Source organism: Cinclus cinclus, chromosome 1 (assembly GCF_963662255.1).
Source record: "Cinclus cinclus chromosome 1, bCinCin1.1, whole genome shotgun sequence".
Taxonomy (NCBI): Eukaryota; Metazoa; Chordata; class Aves; order Passeriformes; family Cinclidae; genus Cinclus; species Cinclus cinclus.
Window position 1 is genome coordinate 37,658,361 of NC_085046.1, and position 27,970 is coordinate 37,686,330.

Sequence of the window (27,970 nt, forward strand, 5' to 3'; positions counted from 1 at the left end):
ACACAGTATTTACAGTCAGTCTGGGGAGGCAGCTGACTGCTCACATTGGGAGCACCTCTTATTCACACAGTTGTGTTTCTGGGGAATATAAATATACTTTACCTGTCAATTTACCAGGACCTCAGTTTCCTTATTTTCAACAGAAAGTCTATTTCTTTGCTCTAGATTTTTTTCAGAGGGATTGACTGAGGGCCAGGGGTGGGTTTCTGTAAGGTGGTGTGATTCTTAGACTTTTTGTCTGTTTGTGTAGTTTCTGCTACAGTAGCACAGCAGGCTGGAACATGGAATTGGCATGCTTTTAGAATCAAAAAAAGAAAGAGAAAAAAAAAATTCACTGCAACAAAGAACAGAAAGTTAACCTTGAAACCAGACTGATTATCTTTCCTTCAGTTTACTAATTCATTTTCTCCTGTCTAGTGCTTCTCTGTTTGACCTTTTACCTCTGCAGAGAAACTATTAATGTAAAAGTGTTTCATTTTTTACATTGTAATAAGATTTGAGTCCTGAACCCAACAGTATCCCCTATCAATGATAAAATTACTTGAAAGTAAGTGTAGAAATGCAAATGAAAATAGAAATATTCTTTAAATAGGGAGTATTAGTTTATGAAGGAATGTACACCAAAAATGTAATACATCTAGATTTGTCAAACAAGTTAATAGACTTCCCAAGTTAATGAGTTCTCTTATTTCACACAGGAACAGACTGTTCAGTTCTGAATGTCAGAGAATTGTATTTAAATCATCCTGCACAAACAGAGACACCTCTAAAGTGATGGGAATGGAAGTCAACCAACAAGTGTGGTTCATATTTTTATGTGATTCTGAAATACTTCTGCAACAAAAAAACCTTGATCAAAGCTTGGTGGTTTCAGGGACCAAACCACTATACTTTGCTTTTTTATTTTGAAGGTTTGGGGTAGGGCTTTTTTGATCATCTGAGGTTACAGTTTTAGAATATTTTTCCTAACATGATAAACTGAAAGCAATCTAAAGTAGGTCGACATAAATTTGAATGTATAATTATGCACACAACTTTTTTTTTTCCACAAGACTCGTTAAAAATAGGTGATTTTAAAATTGCAGGCGCAACATCATGCACATTTTATGTTCTTATAAGTGGTTCATAAATGCTCTCTTTTGTGCACTGCATTGAAGTTACTGAGAGTTTTATCCCAGGTATCACTGAAACCCAGGTCTACACTTGAGTACACAGAACTGAGCCTTCATTTCCCAGGAAAGTTCTGTGTCACTCTCAGCCTCTCTGTTTTGGGGTTGGATACACCTAGTTTGGCAAATTTACAAGTAAATCAATTCAGTAGTGTTAGGAAAAGCTGAGTAATGTATTTCATAAGGGGAAGAGTACTCATGTATTCAACGCTGCCGAGTTAACTTCTTCATTGTGTACATCATGTTCTGAGGTTATTCAAGACCAGTTGTGAACCCTTTTGGTACATTTTATACATATATTTGCTATGAGTTAAAATCTACAGGAAATTTCTGTATTCTGACATTTTCCCAGTCCCATTTACCAGGTTTCACAGGGCTGTATGTTTGTGTACACGAGTGCCTTCAGATGGGTGAGGGGGTTGCTTTCCAGAGCACAGCTCCAGTCCTCCATATGCTATACATTTAATTTTAAATACAGCATTTATGTATTTTGAGGGAACTGTACCAACTTGATAGTGTTGCCTGGGGGAGAAAGAAATGTTTTCATGCGAAGATTGTCACGGGTGGTGAAGTGATAGCTGAAAGTAGCTGGCCTTATTAAGCAAAGTTCCTGGAGGTGTTTACATGTCTATGTAGCTGTAAAATAGCCTTTCTTCAGTCCTGAAGTTTTTTTTCTCTTTCTCCCAGTTCTGTGTTTCAAGTTAATATGTATATTGTTATATGTGAGCTTCTGTTTAGAAGAAGATTGGGAGTAAAGATTAAATCACATTTGTGTTATTTACGTGGATAGCTTGGTTGCTTTCACTGTGTCTACTTGAATAAGTGAAATAAAAACAGATTTACTTCCAAATCCTTTTACTAACCAGCAGGGAAGAATACTCATTGACCATAATAATAACAATTTAGCAGAGTATTAGATGTCATCTATAAATGACACACATTTTTTAGTCATTAAGTCACATTAAGCAGTACTAAGTTTTGCCCTCAGCATAAGTAGTCTGTTGCAATTGCATCTGTCTCTTCACTATGCAGAGAACATGAAAGGAAGATTGTGTTTTACCCTATTATCCAAGAAATTGCGAAGCTATGAAAAACAGATTACTATTAATAAACAAAATTTTCTTCAAAAGGCTCTGCATACAGTTGTGAGGAAACAGCTGCTCTCCCTTCCAGAATGTACAATTGGCAAGTACATTAATTTTAAAAAAGATTATTTTGAAGACATCAAAAACAGTAAAAGGGCAGAAACTGTGACAAGAGTACATAAGCACATTGTTGTGATTCAGTATGATCTGACAGAGGAACACTTTTTCCTCTTAACATGAAAAGTGATAAATTTTAAGTCTTTCTCAGCAGGGCTGGAATCAGCAGTGATAATTTTAGGACTTGGGGTGTTTGTCCACTGAGAGATGGATGTGTATAAAAACCTATTCATTAGATGTAAACCACCAGAGAGTCTCCAAGTACAAACAGCTTGGACCAGAGCCGTCTAGGCTAGGACTGTACCAGAGGCCACAGGATGAACACTTCTGTAGCTCATAGCCATTTGCTACAGTTGTTTTCTTTGAATACACTAGATTTAAGCAAGCATGATTAGGATAATAAAGATAAGCAGTACCACATGATAAAGATAAGTAATAGAGCTCTAGTGTTCATAGGTTAAGCCACATGTTATTTTTGCATTGTGAATTTCTGCATGACTAGTGTAGTGTTCTGGGGCTCTCCTCCTGGTGGTAGCTCTGACTCAAAGACCAGCTGTTTGTCACTTAGCACAGACAGCCAGTAATACTAAGAGTAAATAAACAATGATGAGAGCAGGTATCACCAGCAGCTGAGCCAAGGAGATGAGCTGGAACTGAAAATGGGAAGGAAAACAACACAAATGTAATTTTTATCATGCAAAAAACATCTGTTTGAATAAGGATTCCAAGTCGTTGTTGCCAAGGAAATTATAATGGCAATTTCAACTGTTGTCGGTATTTTATCTTGATGTAGGGAACATACTCAGTGGTTATAAAAAGCCCGCCTTAAAACTGTGATGTTTAATTCTTCTGTGACAGAGTCATTGATTATGACTTACAGATTAGAATGCTGGTTCCCTAATACTAATTAGAAATGTTGATTCTTCCTTAGATAAGGTGTCATTTCTCATGTAGATGATGTGTGAGGCCCTGAAAGTAGTGAAAGTCTCACCTGAAATCTTGGGAGGAATTTTACAGGGCTCTGAGTTCCGCAGCTCCAGCCCTAAAGTGAACACACTGCTTTCACCAGCAGGTACTTGCACACTGGGTGTTTGCCTTCCCATTCTGAGAACAGAGGCAGAGGACTTCTCCTTCCAGCCATACCCTTTCACTGTGACCTTTATATGACAAACAAGCATCCTTTTCTTAAACCAATTCTGCCATCATTCTTCCCAGAACCACCTTGTATTTTTCAGTCCTGCTTTTAAATGCAGGCAGGGATGAAACAAAGCCATTTATAGGAATGGTTTTCTAATCAGAACTTCTGATCCATGGGGCACCATGGAGGTGTGTGTTCTGAGAAGAGTGTAGCCCCAGTTGTCCCAGGTGAGCTCCACTTTACTGAAAAACATGTTGGAACAATCCAGTTCTTACAGTGAAGTCTGTGGCATAACCATTTTTGGGACTACTGTAGCAACATTTAGTAATTCCAGGTCTGATTTTGAGAGGCTTCCAGCCACTTCAGAACACAAGACTTCCTACATAAGCCCCTTCCTAACCTTAGTTCTAAGGACTTTCCCAAAAGATGCTAGGTGAAGATGATGCTGATGAAAAAACAAGGCGTTCCTTTATATTTAATTTTTACCTGTCTCCCCTGTCATGTATCTAGATAAGTCCCCTCACCCTAGAGACATAAAAAAGTCTCGACAATAATCTGTTGACTTAGAAGAAGCCACATTACTGGGTCCCAGTCTGACTCTGGCACGTCCCCGTTCATTTTGGCTGGTCAGACAAGTGGTGTAAAGTTCATACCTCAGACATGCTAAGAAAACTACCTGTAAATGGTGGTTTCTTCTGACAAGTCAGTGTGTGGGCTGCACTGGGGGCAATCAGTCTCAACCAAGGGTTGAAACATTTTAAGGTTTCTTTCACCTTGGACCTGAGGCTGGTCTCCATATTTGAAGTAAGAGAATAATTTCAAATTAAGGGGAAAGGGTTGTGAAAACATGTCCATTTGCCAGTAATTTCCATGTGTGTTTTCTTCTGTTTACCAGAGATCTGGAGAAATAAGACAGCCTCTCAACTAAATTGACTAAATAGAAGGAATCTGCTTTTGAAGTATATGGATTTCAGAATCAAATTTCCTTTTTCTGTGCCTGTTGGCTTTATGGGCTTGTTTACTCAGGAGGAAATTACTTGTTTTATAATGTGTTTAACATCATGTTAGTTAATCTGTGCCATAATAAAGAGTTGTTTCCTTGTGTAAACAAGCATTTCACGTGTAAGCATGTGTGAATCTCCCACTGAAATAAGGGGGGGAGAGGTTCTGTATCTAAGCCTATTCCTCTGTTTACAAAGTGGACGCAGCAGACTTGTTGGTTTCACAGCTGTATTATATGCTTGAGATAAACTGTAAATAGTTCTTTAAATTTGCTTCTCTTTGCTTCCCCTCAGTAATATTTTGGAAGAGTTTTACAAGCAGTTTATGTGTAAAACTAAAGTCTATGAAGTGTCACAAAAGGAAATCTCAGAATCTGGCCCTTCAGAATAAAAAGTTGCAAAATTATCTTGTCGCATAAGGTTTCAAAATGTCTGGGCTCTTATTTAGACAATTGCCTAAGGACTCTTAAAGATTACAGTCTTGAAAAATCAAACTTCTTCAGAGGCCATTGGATAAATCATTTGCGATTTGGGGAAAGATTCAATAACTAGTGGACCAGCTAAAAGACCAGTTTTCTGAGGAACAGAGAATATGCAGACATTGAATAATATTACTGCCTTGCTTGTAGCATTCATGATAATCAGAAAGTGTGGGTGTACATATATTAGAAATAATCCCATCTAAATCATTCTCAGTTACTAAAATGTCTGACTAGTGTAGAATACTTTTACACTAATATTTTAAAAGTAAAGTAGTGTAAAGATCTTTTTTTGGATTTGACTTTTAAAAATTTCTGACATGAAATCAGTGGTCCATTATCTCAAAGTGAAGGACATGTTAGTTGAAGTTCAGTTGATCCATTCATCACTAATACATTGTGTGTGGCTTTTTTGTAATTTTTCATCATTTCTGATAAAAAGTGATCATTTGCCATCAGTTTTTTTACTGGTGATCAAATAAACATATCAAATGCATTTCAAATCCAAAGCTTTCAGTGTGTTCCACCCATTCATGAGAAGTCTTTCTAGTATGTTTGAGCTGGCCTGCTTTAGTCCTGTCTACCTCTCTCTCCTGCATTGCCTCTAGGGTTTTGACAGAAACTAAAAAGTCAGTGCTGTTTTAAAGAATGCTTTCTTCCCTACTACACCTCTTAAATCTTCCAGCTGCCCTGGGGTTTTTGTGTTATCTGTCTGCACTTAGTCACCTCATCCTTTTAAATTAGATTTAAAATTTAAAAATACAGTGCCTGGTGGTGCCACCCCACTGTTGCATGTCATGCATTCTGATTAACTTAGAGAAGAGATAATGGTAAATTACAACTGTTGTCAGCAATGGGAAATGATGTGAAATTAAAAAGTAGTTATATTTTGAAAAATAAATAACAATCCTGGGAATGGAAAAAAAAAAAAAAACCTCAAGGAAAAGCAAATTAGTAGTAACAAGAAAATAATACCACTTGGCAACTTGCAAGATCGGAGGTCATGTTAGAAGGTCCCAGGACAGCCTATCCATTCTTCTGCAGTGTTTTTCATTCCTGGGTACTTGTGGTTTTCTCATTTACTAAAATAGGGCTACAAATCATGTTGGATATAATTTCCCATAGAGACAAATCAGGCTGAAAAATATTTTATCTTTTTTAAACTATACAGTCAATTTCTGGTAGTTTAAAAGAGCTGGAACTTCAGATACTTTAAAAGAAAAAGAAACAAAAGATGTGGCAAAAGGGAATTGAGCCCATGGGTGTGTAATAGGAGGAAAATAATTGTTTCCTACTCTGAGCAAGGCAAGCCTTCTGTGAATGGTTTTATGTAATTTTCTTCAGCTGAACAAAGCGGAGAATACTTAACAAAATTGCCATTTTTAAAATCTCATTGTGAATACTCAGCATGCTGTGATCATACACTGTGTAATGGTGTTTGCAGTGAATAAATTGCTGTAGATAGTATAATATAAATAACTATTTTGTGCATTAAGAAGCAGTTCTCTTCATGATGGTTCCTATCTCAGGAATGCTCTGAGGACAGGGCTTTGGAGAATAAAAGCATCAAAGTACTCTTTGAATAAGCCAGCCTGCTAAAGCACTAGGATACTTTTAATAATTTTTAGCAATATTATTTAGAAGAAAATAAACTCAACTAAGCGATACTTACTTTGGTCTTAATCTATTTGATATTAATACTGTGGGCCCAACTTACTAATTTTAAAGACATCACAGCTTCAGACAGTAGATTTTAATGGCTCCCATGATAGGAGAGCAGATAAAATTTTTCACAAGAAAAAAGGGTTTGCTTCATACAGACTTTGAGCACATTGACCTGGTGTGCTGCAGGTTTGTTACAAGAAAGAAAGAGGCCAGGAAGCCTGAAGTTAAACTGCATCTCACTTTGGATAATAAATAAAACTCTAGAAATACCTTCCTAAAACTACAGAAGACTGACAATCAAAAAATGCTTTACCATACTGAATTCCAGTGGTCTCAATAAGCATAAGAAGAAATGTCAAGCAATACCCTGTAATACATTATTGCTCCTTTGGCTGTTCACTGGGATTTGTTTTCCTATATGTTCTTCCAGTCAGGTATACCACAAACATATTGATTGCAAAGTGTACATGAAAATGGTAACTGGCTTCAATAAAAAGCACATAATAAAAGCAGGATATAACCAGTTTGAAAAAATTGCAGCTTGACTTAGAAAAATGTCTTAATATCCTCCTTCCCTTGCTGCTTGCCTAAAAGTACTTTAAAAATAAAAATAAATAAAATTTTAAAAATAAAAATAAAAAAAGGTGTTCCTTAATGAAAGATGGTCTCAGTCAGAAAACTGAAAGAACTGGAAGAAAGTCTGATTCAAAATTTTCAGCTGAATTCTCTCACTGCAGTGGAAACTAAATGATGTAAATGGTTTGTCTAATGTGTCTCTGTTTGCCAAAGCCTTTCTGAGTGACAAGTGGCCCAATCACTTCAAGCCCTGTTTCCATTATGAATAACTAAGTCTAATGAATGATACCTACTCAAAAATCATACTTATCTAATAATACTGATATTGCAACATAAGACATAAAATAAGTAAGACGTGAAATCCCATTTCTATTGTAGGGTGACCAAAAATAGTGAATCTAGCATAGACCCAAATTCAAGTGTTAGGTCATGCTAAGGCAAGCTTTTTCACTAAGTATGGAGTCTATTTAAAGTAAAATGAGCAACTCTTTTAAAATGTAAATATATGTTGTAATTTACTTAAAGAGTTAGTTTACTTAGAGTAGATCTCTTGGGCCTCAAATTTAATGCTGAAAAATTTCTAGGTTTGGTCTAGATTATAACTAGGAAGAGCAATGAGCATCTTCCAAAATTTAAATAATGGCACTTCTTTACACCACCTAGATGAAGGAATTGAGATGATGATAGTTTAATACATTTTTTAATTGATTAATTGAAAAGGAAGATTTTGGGGATTTTCAGCACAATTTTTTTGGGAAAAAAAAAAGACATTAAAAATATCCTGCATTGTAAAATGGGGGCTTTATTTCTTGAGGAAAACTTAAGTCATCAATATTATAGCTCAAGTTAGCACTTATCTCTAATTCTGAAAGGGTTTATTTCTTTAATTGTTCTTTTATTTTACAGCCTGGAGACCAGCCTGCTAATTTTATTCGTAGCAGAGGTATTATTAACCACATAACAGTGCCCATTGCCACAGGCAGTCTCAGTGCTCGCTGCTATCTCTTTGTTTTTATTTTGTAGAAGTGTATTCTTTTGGCTGCTGTGGCAACTGTTTATTACATACATTTACCAAAGTACCTCCCGATATCACTGTAGCATCTGGGTAGGCAGCTGTGATTGCCTTTCCCTTCCCTACACCACTGTGCTGCAGCTCCTACTCTGCTTGCTCTTCATTTTCCAGGGAAGGAGGGAAACAAAATTACTGTACTGTAATAAACCACCCCTGTACCATTTTTCACCCCTTCCTCACTTCTGGAAAAAGGTGAAACAATAGCAAGATGTGTTGATGGCTTTTGATGAGGGAAAAAGAAGTGGGGTGTTGGGAGGAGTGGGATCTGCTTGTGCCTGAAGTGAGGAAGGATCCACCATGATGAAGGAGCAATGAATTGTCACCACAGAGCAAGGGGGTGGGGGAGAAACAGCCCTCCAGCAGAAACTAGAAAGTACATGCAATACTACAAAGAATAGTAGCCAGTAACAAGGGAGTAAAAAAGCTCGAGAGGTGGTGGATCAAGTGGGCTCCCAGGTTGCAGAGGAGAGAGTACTGCGACAAGAGCAGAAGAAATTCAGCAGATAACCTGTAATGCTGGCTCCATCTGTACCCTAATACTGTCTGTATCCATTCCAAAATTGCAGAAACATGGCAGTGGCTTGCAGGACTGCGATGCCACTGCTTCTCAGTGGCACTTTTTGCGTTTTGTTGAATAGGGGTGGGTGGGTTGTGGAGGTGGGTGTGAATCACCTGGTGCTGTATCAGCATAGCTGCTGCTGATTTGCTTCTTCCCAGACTGAGATTATCCAGCAACATCTTCCCCACTGCTTGTCTCATGGCTGTCCCCAACTACAGGGTGAACCTTGAGCTGTGGTGCAGACCAAAGCAACACTTTTGCTTAGAACAAGTTTCATTATTGGCAAAAACAGAGAGCAGAGGGTATACTGAGTTTATTTTAATGAAGCTTTATATCTGCTTCTCAAGAGATGTATCACATTGAAAGCTGAATCTGCAGTCTTCTTGTTTACCACATCCATCTTCTCCCCTCACCAGCTGTGCTCTTAAATTATTTTGCCGGTCTTCTGAAAGTTTGGTATCCACTTTGCCCTCTAGGCAAGTGGTTTCCCAAAAGCATTCACAGAAAGCAGCTAGAGGCAGGATCTGCTCCTGCATAACTTTTAGATGTGCAAGAAATGTTGTAATACTTAGAAATGGAGATCATTCTGTAATGAGCTTCTCTCCTCAGAGGGCAAGCTCCTAAACATTGAAGCAAGGCTCTGCACAATAAAAGACAAGGAAGAGAAAAAGCCTTGCATGTGTCCTTCTTTTTCCTACTGTCATAAGTTACCAAAGATAATTGAGAGGGACTGCACCCTCCACAAACTGCACCCCAGTTCTGATGTGTGTTTCTGTGTGCTAAGGCAATTCAGATTACGTCATGCAATAGTAGGAGTGAATTGCCATAGATAATGCCATGGGTGTTACTATGATATCCTGGTTCTGCTTTATTCTTCACTGTTATAAAGACTCACATCCTCCACAAGAATCTTTCAATTTCTTTCTGAGTCCTGAGGAATAGGAAAGTCTCCAACCAATGCACTTTCCCCTGTTATTTGGCGTGATCACTTTCTTACCATTTGCTGCTCATGTATCAGATGTAGAAGAGGCTGAAGTTAAAGTCCTACATTCTTTGTGCTACAGGCTTGCCTTTTCCTTGTGTTAAAGAGTATCCACTTTAATTGTGGATACCTGCAGGATTCAGAGGCCAAGAGCAGAAGAGAAGACACTGAAACAGTGCTCATTTTCCACCTTACCAGAAACACACTATGAGTTTATGCTACCTCCAGTCATAGACACTGGGAAAGCCTGTGACACCCTCATCAAGAAATGTAAGGTAGATTAAAATTATAACATTATTTTAACTAATCTGTTTTGTATGACTACTTGATAATCAGGGTAGACATTCTTATTTTTCTTGACCTTCTGTATTTTCACTTTTTGAAATTATTCTCTGGAAATTAAGTACATTTGTATACAAATGACAGCTAAAAATCAACTGTACTTTAATAACTTCTCTGGTTAAGGTTTTCATCTGGTATATCTCATGGATGCTGCTTTTTTCATACAACTCTCCTAATAAATTATTTTGCATTTAATGTTTTAAGATATTTTAAATGCAGAGAAAGTTTGGTGTTTATAATGCATTGCACTGGACAATCAGTTTTTATCAGCACTACTTTCAAGTGGCTGCCTGCCTAAAACATTGAGGAAATAGAAAATACTCCATGTCATAAGCATATTTAAAGCAAAGATAATTCAATTCTAGTAGCATTCAGTGTTTTGCTAACAACTGTAACTGATGTCCATACATTTCACCTGCAAGTATTTATGGGGAGCCATGGCAGAAGTGAAATATAGGAGAGGCAAAGGAGAGTAAAATAAAAATAAGACCGTTTTACATGTTTTCACTCCTTTGTCCTGAATTTCATACACTCATGTGGATGTCATTCTGGAGGAAAACTGGCTCCATGTCCACCTATTCCAGATTGTCCACTGAGCAAAAATCCGCAGAGGTGAAATACAGTATTCTGTGGAGGGTCTCATCAGCTGTAGGGGAATAAAGACAGCTGGCTCTTGGCAAGCCATTAGTAACTTCAAGTCTCCAGGGGCTCAGCTGCACCTTCTTGGTTATGTATTCCACCTGAGAGGTAACACTGGAAATGTAGGGAACACCAGTTCCAGAATTGCACTACAACCTCTCTGCTGGTTCTTTGATTGCCCCACGCTGCAGAGTCACTGGGTTGTCAGCATCTGGGCTCTCACTGGAAGGCTGCACTGCTGGTCTGACAGCAGAGCTGTCCTCCTAACCACCTTACAGTTCATCCACTTCCACCTGGAGCTGCCCAGCCACTGTTACCTCTCCCTTGGAGCTGACTGCTGTAGCAGTAGGTTTGTCACAGGCAGCACATGTGTGCTCTGGCCCTGGGTCAGCTAAGCTCAGGACAGATTTAGTCTGCCTTTTGCTGGGAGAATGCACATCTGAATCTGTCCTTCCAAAGATTACAGAACTTCAGGCACTGAGCTCTTTGGTGCACTTTCTTTGAGATCTGTGGTTTGGTTGCCAGTAACTTTAGTGGGGCTGGAATATAAATCATACTGAATGTAAAACATTTGGGCTTCAGTGTGTTGGGCAGATATCCATGTAGAGAGAAGGGTAATTAAATGCTCTTGCATTTTAAACCTTACAGAATACGGCTCTGGCTGAGATCTTGCACATGTGGGAATTTTCTCTGGTGAAGCCTGTTCAGGTTGCCAGTAATGTGGATAAATAAAAGGCTTAACAATTAAGAAAGAAGGAAAACAACGATAATACACCTGTCAAACTTTTTGTATTATTAATGCACAAATAAAAAACTGTGATGCTTGTGCATGCTGTTGCCCTTAGCACCAGCTGTTGCCTGTGCACATGGGCTGGTATTTCACATGGCTGAACAGCCCTGCTGCCAGCAAGCACTCAAACAGGCAGCATCAATAGCAGCAGTCTTCCCACACTCCATACAATTTAAGCTATTCTTCAAATTAATAATAATACTTAATAAAGCTTCATCTCTCATTTGCAAAGAAAACCTTCAATTAATGTTAATCACCATCCTCAGAATGTGATCAGGCTGAGCTTGTAGCTGGACGTGCCGAAACAGTTCAACTGGCAGATGGAGCATTTTCCAGCTATTCTAATTAACGACTGCTCATTTCAAATGTTAATGCAATTAAATAAATAGGCAAAATAAATAAAAATAATATAGAGTGTGAAAATGCCACTATCAGAGAGAGATATGATCAAAAAAGTGAGCCTTACTCAAATCTAGAAAGGGCCCAACCATTCCCTCCTGGCTAAATAAGTCCTGAAAGAGCTAGCTTTTGTTACTATTTCCAACCATCTCTCTGGGTATGACATTTATATCACTTCCATTTAAACCTGCTGGCACCAACTGAGGAATTGCTTCTTTAAGTGTTAGAACATTTTCCTACAAAAAATGAAAAAGGAATCCTTTCACATATTATGGGATTTTTTTTGGTGTAAGATTTAGACTTGCCTTGCTTCTTGTCTTTTCTATTTGAAATAATTGCCTGCATTTTTTTTTTTTAGGAGTTTTATTTTCTGTGAACATTGTATACCATACCACTGATGTAGGACTGCATTTGTTTGGGCTTAAAAAGAGTTCAATTAGCCCCTTAATGCCGAGTTCAGTCACAATTAAACCTTCCCTGTTGACTCAGGATTGGTCTTTCTAAAGGCAGTGGAGGTGGTTTTAATTATTCATTCTCTGGTTTGTTTCTTACAGCAGTCTCAGCTGTGCTTTATTATTCAAAGGTTAATGCAAACTGAGAACTGGGTAAATTAAATTTGTTTGGCAGCTAGCAACCTGATGTATTATCGACACTGTGAAATATGGATGGCAACACTTCTGCTATTGTGCCACTTAAAAAGCCAGATTTTATCTTTAAAACAGTTGCTAGTTTTGTTACTATGGCTGATAGAAAATGAACGTTCCATAATGTTGTAATCTCTGTAACCCATTATTGTTGAGAAAGCAAGGTAGTTTAGAAAGCCAAGAAGCATTAACAGCTATTATAGAAAATGGATGTAGGTACCGTGCCTAATGAAGTGCTCTGCACAGGACTAAGTCATGACACTGTATTCAGGGAATCCTGCAGTCAGAAGTTTTAAAGAAGGGAGCCCAAGGAATTGCAGGTGAAAGCATGTTTTACTAACTGCCAGTGAAGGAAACAAATAGTTGAGGAGTGAACATGACATGATGTTGTATAATAATTGTATGCCTTGGGTACATTGTGAGGCATGGAGCATAGCCAAGAGCTTTCAGCTGTTCTACACACAGAGTGATTCCACAAACCCCTGTACACTGCAGAAACCTTCACTGCAAATGTAACAAGAATTGTTTCACAGAAATGCCTTCAGACAATACCACATCACTTTTTTGAGATACCTACCAGCACTGCCATCGTCCAAAGAATATTAATCAGATACCTGGAAGTCACCATTCCAATTGATCCTAATTAAAAGTCAGGTCCTGTATCAGTGACTGTAATCAGGTGGCTGTGAATGGAAAAGAAGTTTTCATGTGCTTTAAGAGACCATCCTGAGTAAAATACATATTTGTATGGACAAGCATTATGTCGTATGAAAGGAGGCTGTGTTGGCTTTTAGAATAGTCATGCCAAAGAACGTTTATTAGTTAGTATTTTATTTCATCTTTTTCAGGAATTCACCATACAGGTGAGATATTTTTCTTGTTTCATACAGGATTATGTTTTGTACATGTAAGATATAATTTCAGTTTAATAATTTAACCAAGGACTTTGAATGAACACAGTCCAACTCTTCCTGTTGGATTTAGCATAATTGACAGAACTCACTTCCTATTTATATTATTTTTAGGCTAGGACAACAATTGCAGAGCAAAGCAGCCTTCTGTGGTAGTGACTGGAGACCTTACGTTAGGAACAAGTGTAGCTGCAAGGTTGGTTGTACCATGCTCAGTCTTTAGTACAGTCTGTGGTGTGTAATGTGTTTAATTACACTGCTACTGACTGAGGAAGTAGGTGAAAATAGAATGGCTCGTGAAGCAAGATAGTGACAAGACATCTCAACAAAGTCCTTGCACTATAGCCTTGCACTGTAAATACTTCAGATCTGCCCACTAAAATATTTGAAATAAGACAGTTGGGAATTTTTCTGTGCTTATTTGAATAATTTGTGATGTGATTCTAATAATTCTTCCTGGCTGAATGTATCATTTCTCTGACAGAGCTCAGTTCCTATCCTCTGACAGGACATCAGATGCATGTTCTATCAGGGACTAACTTAATGAATGTGATACACAATTTTGCTTTCTGGTGTTACAGCAAAACCAGCAGTATTACTGGTAGAGTATAACTTAAACAGTATATCCTTGATTGTATGTGGTTATTATGTTATATTTTTGTTTTCTATTTTAGTGCTGGACCCAAAGGAGACAACATTTATGAATGGAGGTCAACTATACTGGGGCCTCCAGGGTCTGTATATGAAGGTGGAGTTTTCTTCCTTGACATAACCTTTTCACCGGACTATCCTTTTAAACCACCCAAGGTTAGTAGAAGGATATTCAGTCTGATAGGAGTCTTCTGATATTTTTAATGTGTATGTTGGTATATTATTTTAGGATAAAACATAAAACTTTCAAAGCATTAATGAACTTTTAAACTTGACTCTTTTGCTAGAAAGAATTTAAATTACTGGCTAAAATTTGCTTGCACGCTGCCAGTATAGCTGAATGGATATGTATTTATTTAGCAAAAGGTTGCATAATTTCCAGTAGCTGTTTTTAAAATTTTGATTTGTTTCTAATATGAAAGCACTTATATTTTGAGTTGCACCTTTTAGAAGTAGCTGAAGATACTTAGTCTTTCCTGTTGACCCATGTAATTCACGAGGCTTGTATGGCTGCCTGGACCAAAATCTGCACTTATTTCACTACCCCATGTAATATATGCAGGTGCAAGATATTGTGAGTAATTGCTTTACATCAGTTTTTTAAAAGAATGTGGAAATATGGCACCCAAGTCGAGAAACTGGAGTGACAGAAATTTCCAGAAATCCTTAAGAGATTCTTTCTGTAATGCTATCTGTAATGATACCAGCCAGAAACAAAGAACGGTATCAATAACATGAAGGTGACAGATCATTACCATGATCAACTTGAAATGTCAGACATGAAAAATCTAGTGATTAGGAAGACTGCAAAAACAGAAATGGGTGGAATGTGGCAATACAGAGCGTCATGTATGACCAGTAGTAATGGTTGCTGAAGAGGATGTTGGAATGGGACTTTATTGCTTGATCACAGGATTATTGCAAACCACCTGCTTAACGCATTTATAAAAAAGGCAAACATCCTCCTAAAATGCATCCTCTGGCCTACAGAGAGAAGGAATTACCAATGTCAGATACAAGATGCTTGGAAGACTTTTATCTGGAAGACTTTATCTGGAAGACTGAGTGCAAGTCTTAACACACATGTTCGCTAGTAGGAACAGAAACCAGGAACATTTATCCTGCAGAGCTGCTATTAGAATCAAATAAATTGATGGGGCTGTCTTCCATGAAACAAAGTAAAAAGAGATACATGGTTCACCTTGCCACTCTGGAGAGTGTGTCTGGAAGATCCCCACAGAAGGAGCTATGAGATCAAAAAATATTTACCTTGTTTCTGATGCATTTATGAAAGGATGGGTGTGCCATGTTGGTCTATAACAGAAGGATATTGCATTAAAAGAGAGGGAAGCCAAATCCTATTTGATTACTTTGAGTAGATTATTGAAATATAAGTGTTTATATCTAGAATTTTAATGCCACCGTGGTAATGTTTACAGCAGTAGATAACATTGATATTATCAGGAAGTTTTGTAAAACAAATGAGAGATGTGAATGCAAAGCACTTGTCATTCTGTAAATTGGACTTTCCCAGCCAGTAAACTAAAGATGGGTGAGTACAGCAGTATTAGACATGGTTTAACTTTGTGTCCCACTTGTGGTGTTCCAGTTTAGAGAAGCCTTGATGTCACTGAGAGGTCTTATAGGGGTTGTACACCTTGCTGACTGCAGAGTTTCAGATTTAGGCAGCTGTTGTTACACAGTGAAGAAAGAATTTGAAACTTTATGTCTCCAGTTAGTTAAGCTCTGGGCACTCTGAGCTGGCTCCAGTACTGTTCTATTCTTCCCCTGTCCTGTTCTTCCTACCTCCTCCCAGCCCAGCCCACTGTCTGTGCAAGGTCTTTTATAACAAGCACTATTTATTTATTTATTTCTTCCTTGGGCTTAGTCTGATTGCGCTAGCTGCCATGCAAGGGTTACATTCAGTCCCCCCCAAGAAGTTAAAATTTTATTTAGGGGATAAAATGGCTTTATGGTGTATAAAATAGAGCCTGAAGTTCTCTCAGAACTAATACGTAGGAACAAGCTCTGAAAGAAAAGTTACAGGGAAGTCTTTTGTCATTCTCTCTGTTGAATCTGTTGAGGCAGTGTATGCAATAGACACCCTTTTAAAACAGAAGTTGAAGGTCCAGTTTGCTATTTCACCACAAGGTAAAGTCTTTTTCAATCTGCACTCAGTTGTGCTCAGCAACTCTGTTATTTTGAGACATGAGTAATGCAGCTGTGCATTGCTTATTAATGAAATGTCAGGCAAAGAGGTGGTTCTTGTCCTGCTTCGTAATAGATTTTATTGTCTGCCTTTATCTTGATGCCAGTTGTCACTGTAAGAAATGTGTGCGTATAAATCATATGAAAATGTACTGCATGATAAAGGATAAGAGAATTGATGATGCCCTATTGCATCACTGAACACCCAGTACTTGTGATGAGGGAAACTGTCATCTGTAAGAAAGTAATGAGTGCATGTGCACAGGGGACTCAGGTATAAGTGTGCCATAAGCATGTGTTATACACATGGGTTCTTACTCTACTCACTTGAGCCACAGTTCTAAATCCCCCCTTTTTTGCTGTATGACCTCACAAACTGTTGCTGTTTCATTATACCTATTTCCCAGACCTTATGAAACTCATTCGTAGGTAAAATAGTTAGGGAAGTCCCTTGAATAAGGCAGCATGGGAAGACCACTGCTTATCGTAAGGTATCTGCTGCCAGTCAGCATTGCTGGGAAAGGGTAGTTAAATATGTTCTCCCAAGGTGATTTCTAGCAAAAGAAAGGTACTGAGTATGTGGAACAAAACACATGGCCTCACCATAGAGTGCTATCTGTGTCAGTGGGTGTTGGCATCTCTTCTGCTTCACCACAAGATTTGTGATATTTTGTGCTATTCTCAGAATCATGGATTATAGGGTTATGGGCATAGATCATTTTAGATTTCTTTGCAGTTATATTCTATTTTTTCTAACTCCTTAAGGCTCTATCATCTTAAAAAACCTAGGGATAAAGTACAAGACTGTGAAATGTACTGAGAAAGACATAAAATGTATCCTGAGTGTTGGCAAGATTACTTCTCTGTAAGAATATAGCAGAAAAGGTCTAATTCACATTTTTCACTATGATTGAATTCATAAATTACTCCTGAGATTTCTGTGGGCCATTTTTGTCCCTCATTCACTATGAAGTAAGGAAATATTTAAACACGTACTGTCAAAATTGATCTTCCAAAAATGTGACCACAAAAAACCTGGGAAGAAACAGAAACTGTATTACCCAGATGCAATTACTTGACCCAGCCTGGGGTTCCAAAGGCAAATTCCCATGTCACATAGCATAGTCAGTGTTAAGGAGCCTAATCTGCAGTGTGTTGAAGTCTGCAGAAAGATCCTTTTTCCTTGTCTATTCCCAGATGTTGTGCACTTTATTATCATGCATGTGTATGTCACATATGGATCTTGAGGAGGGTAAAATATTTTTTTAAATAAGAAAATTATATTGAAAATGGATTTTGGATATGTGTCTTTTGTTAACATCATTAAAATATATTTGTGGTGTCACCACTGTTTGATTTGTATTATACAAAGTCCTTGATATTTTCTGAGGGATCCAGATTGCTTCTGTAAACACTGTTGATGCCTGCTCTGATCACTGCGCACCCTGTTGCATGTTGGAAAACATTAAATAAACAACAGAGACCACATTTGCACAAGTAAAGATGTTCAACCTGTATTTTGGTCTTTCTTTTTAACAGATGTACAAAGTAATTTTCATTTGCTCTTCTAGGTAGTTAATCTGCTTTTCTACTTTGCCTTTATCACATAAAAGAAAGTGAATCACTCTTTCATTTGGGTTAACAAAATATCTGTCCAAATTTTCACTTTTAGGTATTTCTTCAGTTTTTGCACCTTTGTAGCCTCCAACAATCTTAAGATTTTCAAGTTTTATCTCCATTTTCCACATTAATTCTCCTGTGTGATCCAGTTCAAATTTCAGGTTTTGTATAGCAACACATCACTGTCATCAGGTTTCCCTTGTAGTCTGCACCAACAAGTCTTTCTCCTATGGATACATAGTTTTCTTTTTGTCTTTACTTTTTATCATTACCTGTCAGTGTCTTTCCAAAGTTAAACCCTAAGCGTAGTATCAAATTAAGTTACTCTTCACCATCACAGAATAAACCATGTGGTAAGTCAGAGTATAATTTGCTCTCACACTATTAATTTCTTCCCCTTTGAAGTAGTCTGTTTCAGTATTTCAGCTTTGTCATGTGCCTTGAAACTAGACTCCGAATTTTTTGGGCCAGAGGTCACTGACCTTTTCAGCTCTGCTTTCTTTATAAATCAGTGGCATTTGGCTTCACTCACAATTGCAGCACACTCTTGCAGAGGAAGGAGTTGTTCTTCCCCAAAAAAAGTTTACCTCTGTGTGACCAATTCAGCTTGAGTAGGAGTGATGGAGGGCCAGCCCAGCCTAACTCTGATTTAGCTCTACAACCAGAAAACAGGACTTTTAGAACAGCTCATCTGAGAACTGGCAAATTAGCTTTGGCTTTCTGGGAGGCTCTAATCAATTTAAAATATTTCCTTGCCTCCAGTGTGAGGAAGCTGCTGTAGCACTGCAGAAATGAGCTGAGCACCTGCTTGGCTGAGTCAGGAAGAAAGCAGGCAGGCTGCACGATCACCATTCTCCTCTCTGCTGCATCTTCAGTGTGATGTTGGCTTTATGAGATGCCAGACAGAAGGAAGGTATGGAACACACAAAGTGAGGCATAGATGAGGTGATGAGCTCACTTTCTGCTGAAGGCCGGATGCTGCTGGTGCTTCAGTCTTGGTCATAAGGTGAGGTTTCACTTTTCAGCCCAAAAATGCAGCATGTCCCTTGTAGTGTAGGGGATTGAAAAATGGACAAAACTGTGCCCTGTTCAGAGCAGAAATGAATAAAAATGCTTAGATGACCTTCCAAGGAAATAACCTTACATTTTTTCAGGTGCTTAATGACCCCCTCAACCATTTTTAGAAATACCTTTGAGATTTTTTTTCCTGCTAACTTATCTTCCTTTCATCCTTAATGGATTCAGACAGTTCACCTCTTGGTTTTAACAGAAGAAAGCTTTCTCTCTCTCTATCCCATTCAATACCCCAAAGCTCCTTCTTTGGGCTATTAACTGGGCTATAGCCAAGCATAGATGTCTCTTGTGGGAGGGTGTGTGTGTGTGTGTGTGTATATATCTCTGTGTGTACATGTATGATTATATATGTGTATGTTCACATGTTTTTGAGTAGGGGGTATCACATCTTTTAGTCAGCCTGATCTGACAGAAAGAATTTCACCTCAATTTCTGTCCTCAGTCCACAGAAGAAATCAGTGAATTCCTCAAGCGTGCAAGGTTTTGATGCAAGATACTTTAAAATGTAGCCATCAGCACAAACACCACAACTTTGTGTACACTACACAACTGAAGGAAAGGCAATAATTTCATTATCCTGCATACTATCCCTCTGGAGCAGGAAGTTTTGACAAATCAGGAAGCCATACCAGTCTTTTTCACAGGTGTTTGTAGAAAAATGAATGCTCTTCAAGAGATCTTTCCTCCCAGGAGTTGTCACTGCAGTGGAGTCTGCATTTTCGTCAAGAATAATCTCTATTAATAACTTCTACTTTCATATTTAACTACATTCATTCTACTACTGTGTCAATTCAATTTAGCTGTGGCTGATACAATATGGATATATCTATCATAATCCTAGTATTCTGCTAGCTTTATTTTTGAATTTGAGTGATTTATAGAATCCCTTAATTCCAACTCTACAATTAATCTTGCTAGGGACTTTAATCTCAAAATGACTGAAAAATGGTTCATAGGACTTGAAAGCTAAATCACCTCTAAATCAAAATTAAAATAACAGAAAACTCTGTTTCCTCCATGTAAATCTCATATGCCTATCGGCTAACTGAAAAAATATTCTCAGCACTTGAATGCCTAGATGGTTTAGATCAGCTGTTGGACTGCATTTCTTTTTTAAATATAATGCACAATGTTTATGGAGTCTGATCTTAATGGCAATATTAAACATCTCTTCAGGTTTTTTATACATAATTGTAATATAGCAGTAATCTCAATGCACTAAATATCCTTCTGTGGAATTCTTCTCCTATAGTAGACACTTTCAACCTATTTTGTAAGTTCAGCCTCAGCCTCTGAGGGGCAATTCTTTTTGTTCCTGCCTTCTACTCTACATGTTCATATTTGTTTTATATGTGCTTGGCTGTTAAGGACACTTTTATTTGCAATGTAATAGAAAAACAGTGCTTACAAGAGTAGATGCAAAATAATAAGCGTTCCTTAGTATTTCCAACCTGCATTGTTCAAATGACCCATACAAGGCAGACAGGCACTTTAAATTGCATTTATCACTACTAACACAATTTACACATGAAGGTCTAAAACTCCTTAAGTACAGACCATGTGAATGACCCCTTTTTACCATCTCTGCAACCCTGATGCAGGCAGGGCTTCAATCTACCTCCTCTTGCCCCCCTTCCCAGATATTGCCATCATAAGGGTATCCTTCAAATGCAGTGGTCTCCTGTCAACCTTATCCCTTACATTCATTTGCCTTGTCATACTTCTCTCATAGCCTCTGTCACATCCTGTTAGCTCTCAGTGCCGTGCTGTGCTGCTCACAGCAATTTTCGGCTGCCTCCTGCCCTCCCCATCCTCCTCCTCCTCCTGATGGTGTGGTGGTTCCTCACCCAGCACATTCCCATAGCTCTGCCTCCCGTGGCCCCTTTGCTGTGCCTCCGTGCTCCCTTGTTCTTCTCGCCCAGCCTTTCTATTTGCATCTTCTTGCTGAGAGCAGCCCAGGAATCCTTTATCCATGACAATAAATGGAGTTGGCAGGCTTTCCCAGCAAGTGAAGTCTTTGGGTGTTTGCAGGCAGAAATCAGATGCAGGGGAGTCTTTGAGAGGGAGAAATGGACAACCTACCACCAGCGGGCCATTGTCAGAGACAGCAGGATCAGCCCCAATCCTGCTCTCCTCGGAGCAGCTCTTTCCAGGCGTGTGAGCTGCAGAGTGCAGTTCCCATGCTTCCACCACCTGCAGTGAAACAGTTTGTTCCATAGGTCACATCCCTGGGATGCCCCAGCCCCAGAAGTGTTGAAGACCAGGTTGGATGGAGCTTTGAGCAGCCAGGTCTAGGGGGAGGTGTCCCTGCCCATGGTAGGAGGGCTGACACTGGGTGATTATCAAGGTCCCTTCCAACCCAAACCATTCTGTGAGTCTGTGCTGTCTTCAGGTGATGCTGCTAGCATGCAGTGGTACAGAGCTCTAGACAGCTCAAACCCAGGTGTCTGCTTAAGAATGTCAAAATGACAGAATGAGAGTTTTTAAGTGGAGGACATAGATGTGAACAGAAATATGTTAGACTGAGGAGAGAATCAATAACTGCATTATATTGTGAATAAATGCAAAATATGTATTTGATGAGGCAACGCCATGGAAATCTCTGAGATTTCCTTTAAATTCATTTATCTGATAATTCTTCTAGTAATTGGCAAATTGAATTGCCAATGATTCTTCTAATGAATAGCCTCTTTATTCACTCTGTTTATAATACAGTAATTTATATCAGTAGTTTCTATTGATTTATTTAATCTTGATGCAAACAGCTCTATCTAACTAAACTTCTGTTTTCCTTCACCGAGACTTAGGTGATTTATAGTTTCTTCCAGTTTCCTGTGACTCAAAGCTCTTGAAGAGTCTTTGTAGAGGTGTCTTATGGGGAATATCTTCTGCCTCACAGCATTGGTTTTCATATTGCTTGTCAAATATATTTTCGGAAGACAACTTGTCTGTTGGAAATTTCAGAAGCTATGTAATTCTGCTATATCAAGCATGTTTTACTACTGTATAAAATCCATGTGATCTAAAAATACATAATATGTCAATGTTGCTTCTTGTCCTTTTTTACACACACAGAGATGAATATACAGAGATTTGAAAGAATTTTATGCACATCATTACTATAAAATGAGAGCACATGAACTGACCAGTGCTATTAGTTCTGAAGTCAGTCTGCCTAGGACTTCTCATGTATTGAGTACCTAAATACCCAAAGGCTGTTGGAATTAGGTGAGGAAGAAGAGGCCGGTGTTTCGTAGAATAAAGTCTCCTGCCTAGAGCACCATGCAGGAGCACTCTGAACTGAGAGAGGTGTACACATAGGACAGTACAGCCTGCATGCTTTAAACTTCAAAAGGGAGGTTTTATTTTATAAAAGTTAAATGGCTGGTAAATCTTAAAAGAAAAAACAAAAAAAACCTCATTCTCTGTAAAATAACATTTTTGCTGACATTCTATATGAAACTACTAATTGTAAGAAATATTATGCTGATTATATGAAAATCATTTTATGAAAACTAATAGTGACTTTGTCAGAGAAAGCTTTTGATGCTTGACCTATTACCACCTTGTTTCTAGCCTGAACATCCCTAACCCAAACAGTAATCCATTTCCCTTGTCCTCTTCATCTCTTTCTTTGTTTTCAGAAAAGTTTTTACTGTTTAGGAATTTATTTTTTTTTAATCTGCCCTCCTGGATACATCAAAGATTATCAAGGCCCCTTTTTACTTTTCCTGCTGTTAAATCTGTGTGCAAAATGAGTGCATTTATATAATATAGATGCTTAGGACTGCTGTGCTTACTCAATTTTTTTTCCTCTGCAACACTGTTCAATGAGACAGTGTGAGTAGTTACTCAGCTTCATGATTACAATGAATATAATGAATAATTACTTACATTGCCTACTGATTCATTTGCAGTAATATTAAAGGTTAACTCATATGGATGCTATTATATCCATTTAAATTGTTACCACTTTCAGCTACTGATGTCATGCATGATGCATTTTGCCAAAGAAGCACAGCACAGTTTGCGTACCAGACTTCTCTGTAGGTCAAGCAAATGTAATTACAGTTTATTATTTCCAGCTAATGCAGACACCATATATTTTCCTTCAATAAAATAAATTATATCTGTTTTTTTGCCAAGTAAAATTGGATGTAATCAAGTGTTTTGAGAACTGGATGAAGTTCATTTCTTAGTGTAAACTTAAAATATATTCTTAAATAGTGAGCATCATATGGACAGTCTTTTTTTATGCACTTTCTGTGATAAATCATTAAGTACCTCAACAGTTGTTCCTGTGCATGCTACAAATTTGACCTAACAAACTGGAAACAGTCCACCCGGTCTTAAAAAGGCAGCTTCAATGCTCACAGATAAATGAAGTGCACTCTGAAAGAAAATAAAGTTTTCTAATTAATATAAAGGTTATTGCATGAACACTGTGTCATTCAGAGCTATATACATTTTTCATTTATATTGTTTTATTTTTCTCATATGACCAAAGAGTGTAGGTCCAATCTTGTTTTTGTTTTCTCTATCTGACCGGACAAATGTACTGCTCATAAAGTCTGACAAAGTGAGGTGGGAGCAACTTATTCTCTCCTAAGCTCTATGAGCATCATCATATTTTATATATATATATATATATATATATATATACATATATATATATATATATATATATATATATATATATACATATATATATATATATATATATACATACATATTACCTTTTCTGTATGCAGTACAACTTCTTCCACTTCAGGTAGTGCCACTGCAGTTTTATTAAAGCAGAACTCCTGGGGAATATTTGAGCAAAACAGAAATTTCATCTCAGGCAGGCATGCAGGACTCCATCCTTGTAAGAAATGAAAGATCTTGAAAGGAACTTTCCAAAATCATGGGAATGAGAGCCTTGGGATCTCAGCTCTGCTTCCAGTGTTAGCTGAGCAAAAGGAGGTTGTCTTTGTTTATTCTCCTGTTGGCTCTGGGAATCTTTGCTCTCTCCCCCTACACAGTCACCGGGTTCCAGTGGCTAAGAAGCAGGAGGGGAGGGTTTGAACCCAAACAGGCTGATGAAAGCAAACCCTGAGGGCACACAGTAACCCCTTGCATGTTATTTGTAAAACTGGGGAATAATTTCTTCCTCCTAATACATTTTTGAAGAAAATTGCAACTGAATTCAGTGGAGTCTGAAAGTGTGTGAGATGATATAACAGACACCATAGAGACTGTTGTGTTTAGACCTCCATGCAAAGTAAAGATCGTAAGTTATTTTAAGACTACATCCTGCTGGAAAACTAATGCTCAAAATCACTCTTAAGATCCAGAAATTACTTACCTTGCCTTCAACCAGTTGCCTCCAATCACTCAGCTGAAATCCATCTTAGTTGCCTCTTCCCAGGTTTTATTTAACAATCTCTTTGCAGTCCTAAAATTTATTCAGTGAACAGCCAGCCATAGCTTTGCATGTTTGGCATTCAGCAGGAGATAACAGATGAGTTTATTATTGTTTACTTCCAAAACTGATTGAATATAAATTCTTTATCATTACCTTTTGGAAGTTTGTAGTACTCACAGTTTTCAGAAGGTAGTCCCATTTTTCCCTCTTTCCTGTGATTTGCATTTTCCTGACCTATACTTCTATTCAACAGAAATTAGGTATACTTTTTAAATTCCAGAATGAAAGAGAATAAATCCATAGAGAACACTTATTGTTCAAGAAGACCCATAAATTTCTCCTTTATCATTTAATTGTGTGAAGGTGACTTTGCCTGCACACCCACACACTCCTTTGAGCCCCTTTATGGGATTGTTTAGGTGTTTTCATTAGGAGATAAACTGAATTAGAGTCCAACATTTAAAGGAAACATTTAAGTGACATCGAAGGTAAAAATATGACCATAATAAAGAAAATGCAGTTTCCCTGGAAAGGTATTAACACATGCTTTCTCTGTACACATATAAAAGAAGGACCCTGCATAGCCTTATAATGTGGGTATGGTAAGCACAACATCCAGAAAGTTACATGTCAGCATTTCCCACACTATCAGCAATTTGAGGCAATACGTGGATGAGGAAAGCAATGTGTCATCCCATTTGTACTCTGCTGCAGTGGGGTAAGAGCTCTGTTACCTACCACCTTCATGCCACAGTTTCCATCATATTAAGGCTGTCATTAATACAGCTTCTTTTGCAATTCTAAACACTGCTATTCTTTTCATTAATTAATTGATTTTTCAAAATTAAAATTAATTAATAAAGTATAACATATTACCATTACAAAATAAGTGATTTGTTGATTATTTAAATACTTAAAATGTCTCTGTCTTAGTCAGGTAATTTAAAGTGTGCTGGCATTTTTAGCAAGTTGGAGACATTGTCTGTGGTAAGCAGCAAGCCTTATCTTGCCTTTTTCAATGTCACAGGTTTAATATGTACTCATAGTGAAAAATTGCTATATTTCAGGTCTAAGCGTTTTCTAAAAACAGCCTTCCAACTGCAAACAGGTGTAGTCCCACATGCATTTATCCACCAGGTTGCCTGAGATGGCAATGGAGTGTTGAACACTTCATGAAAGACATGAACTACCTCCATTCATCTCAGTGGCTCTGAACCCTGCCAAATTCCCAGTGCTTCAGAGGAAGCTGAAGCAAGGGAACTTGTGGCAGCGTCTGTCCTCTCTGCTGGCAGCAAAATAGTTACACTTAAAATACATGCTCAAATTGATGACCTTCTCTGAGACAGGTTACCAGCTGAGACTGACCTCTCTATAAATATTTTAGAGGGTATAATTTAATCTGTGCAATGGATTCAGTGTTTGCCCCACATTCAGTGAGACCACACATATCTTATTACTTGGTGTATTTAGATGCCTCTAAATGAAGTCCTGAAATTTTTCATTGCGGAAGTACAGGGAAGCCCCTTTGTTGAGGTAGAATACTTAAGCATAAGCTTTATTTCAACAGTGTGCTGAAAAGTTAGCATACAATACTTAAAATTAAGCAGGTGTTTGCCTGAGTCCTGGGACATCCTGCTAGGAAGCAGTCACTGATTCACTTCTAACTGGAGTATACGAGTTCCTGGAGTTAATCTCCCTGAGGAATTAATGAGCACCTACAATTCACAGGATGGTCCTCCACACCATGTCCCTTTCTGGGCACTTTTGGCATGCAGTTTGTGTAAGATAGTTTATGTCTTTTGTGCACTGGTAACCTTCCTTGTTCAAAATAACTTTACTTTGTAGACAGACGTCTAATTTTATCACAAAATTGTAATAATTTAAATAAATAACTTTTTAGATCTCACAGAAGACTTCCTTCCCTCCAAATGCTGGGGCTTCTAATGAGAGGGAGAAAAGAGATATCTGGCTGCAGCATCTGGATTAATCGAGACCATTGTGCCAGAAATACTTTAAATTCTCATAGATGCCCCAGAAGTGAAGCACTTAGGCTGGAAAACAATGAGTATACCACAAGGGAAGGGGGAAACTGGTAGAACCTATAAATGTGTCAGATATGGAGCGGCAAACTGTCAAATTATCCTATTAATTAGCAATACTTTTAGATATAGAAGAATTTAAAAACTGATTAACTTGCTTATTAGTGTTCTTTGGTTCCTTGAATAAGATTTTTCAGGGCTAAAATAGTCTCATTGGTTTGTTATCTATGGGATCACCTGGAAGACCATATAAAATAGATACAGAAATCATCAAAATAAACTGCTAAAAAACCCCAAAAGATGTTTGTAAATAATTCTACTGATAAAAATGTAACCAAACATTTGGAAATAAAAGCATTTTATTTGAGCAACCTTTCTCAAAAATATTTCACTTCAGTTTTTTTCAGGAGTCACTGCTGTGATGCCTCTGCATTTTTTTTACAGCCTAATCTATTGTGTCAAATGATGAACAGATGAAGACAGTAGAAGAATCTGTCTTGTTCTGACTTCCTTCGAAGTGTGAAAGAGCTGTGGACCTGAGTTATGAACATTGTCCAGATCAGGGACTAGAATAGCTTTTTTCTGGCCATATACAAAATAATGAGCTTGATAAGACCAAGGCAGGAGGAAGCTCAGGAAATGTATCCCATTCTCATCCTGCACAAACCAGTTTCACCGCTGGCCACAGATGCAAGAGGCAGAGTTTATTTCCATTATTTTGTCTTGCCAGCAGTCTTTACCCAGCAGTAGCAGAGCACTGTGATTTCAGCCAGGAAAGCAGAATGTTTTTTCCTATGATTTTTCATTGCTTAATAATTGTGTAATTACTGGCTTGAGCACTGTTGTACTGAGACACACTGTCCTTTGCAGGTAACGTTCCGGACAAGGATCTACCACTGTAACATTAACAGCCAAGGCGTCATCTGCCTGGACATTTTAAAAGACAACTGGAGTCCAGCATTAACCATTTCTAAAGTTCTCCTCTCCATCTGCTCCCTCCTCACAGACTGTAACCCAGGTAAGATGAATTAACTTTCACATTCTTCTTCATTCGTCGCTCGTGTTTGGTCAGCTCACTAATATCTGGTCAGTGCTCTGGTTTACTTGTACCTACTGAAAAAACACAAAAATGTAGATTGTAAATGCCATTCATAGAGATAGTATAAAAAGAAAGCAGAATTTCAGCAGCTCGAGTGCAGTTTTAGTACTGGAGAATATATATTTATTTTTAAATTCAGAAAGTTTGATCAACAGAAAATACCTTAGTATGCACTAATTTGGATATTACAACCAGGATATTAGCACCAAGAAATATTAATGAGTTAATAAATATTGAAAAGGAAAGCTTTCATTTAAATATGCTGATAATGTGGTCTCTGAAAAGAATATTAATAGCACTGACA

General features: G+C 37.9%; 1 protein-coding gene across 1 annotated transcript in view; it reads left to right on the forward strand.

Annotated features, from left to right (window-relative positions):
* LOC134046015 (ubiquitin-conjugating enzyme E2 E2) overlaps window positions 1-27,970 on the forward strand; it is a 194,060-nt gene that overhangs the window by 143,626 nt on the left and 22,464 nt on the right. Inside the window, exons 3-4 of the mRNA XM_062496226.1 lie at window positions 14,243-14,375; window positions 27,438-27,585. Of these exons, the coding sequence (XP_062352210.1) occupies window positions 14,243-14,375; window positions 27,438-27,585 (281 nt within the window). The remainder of the gene's footprint in view (window positions 1-14,242; window positions 14,376-27,437; window positions 27,586-27,970) is intronic.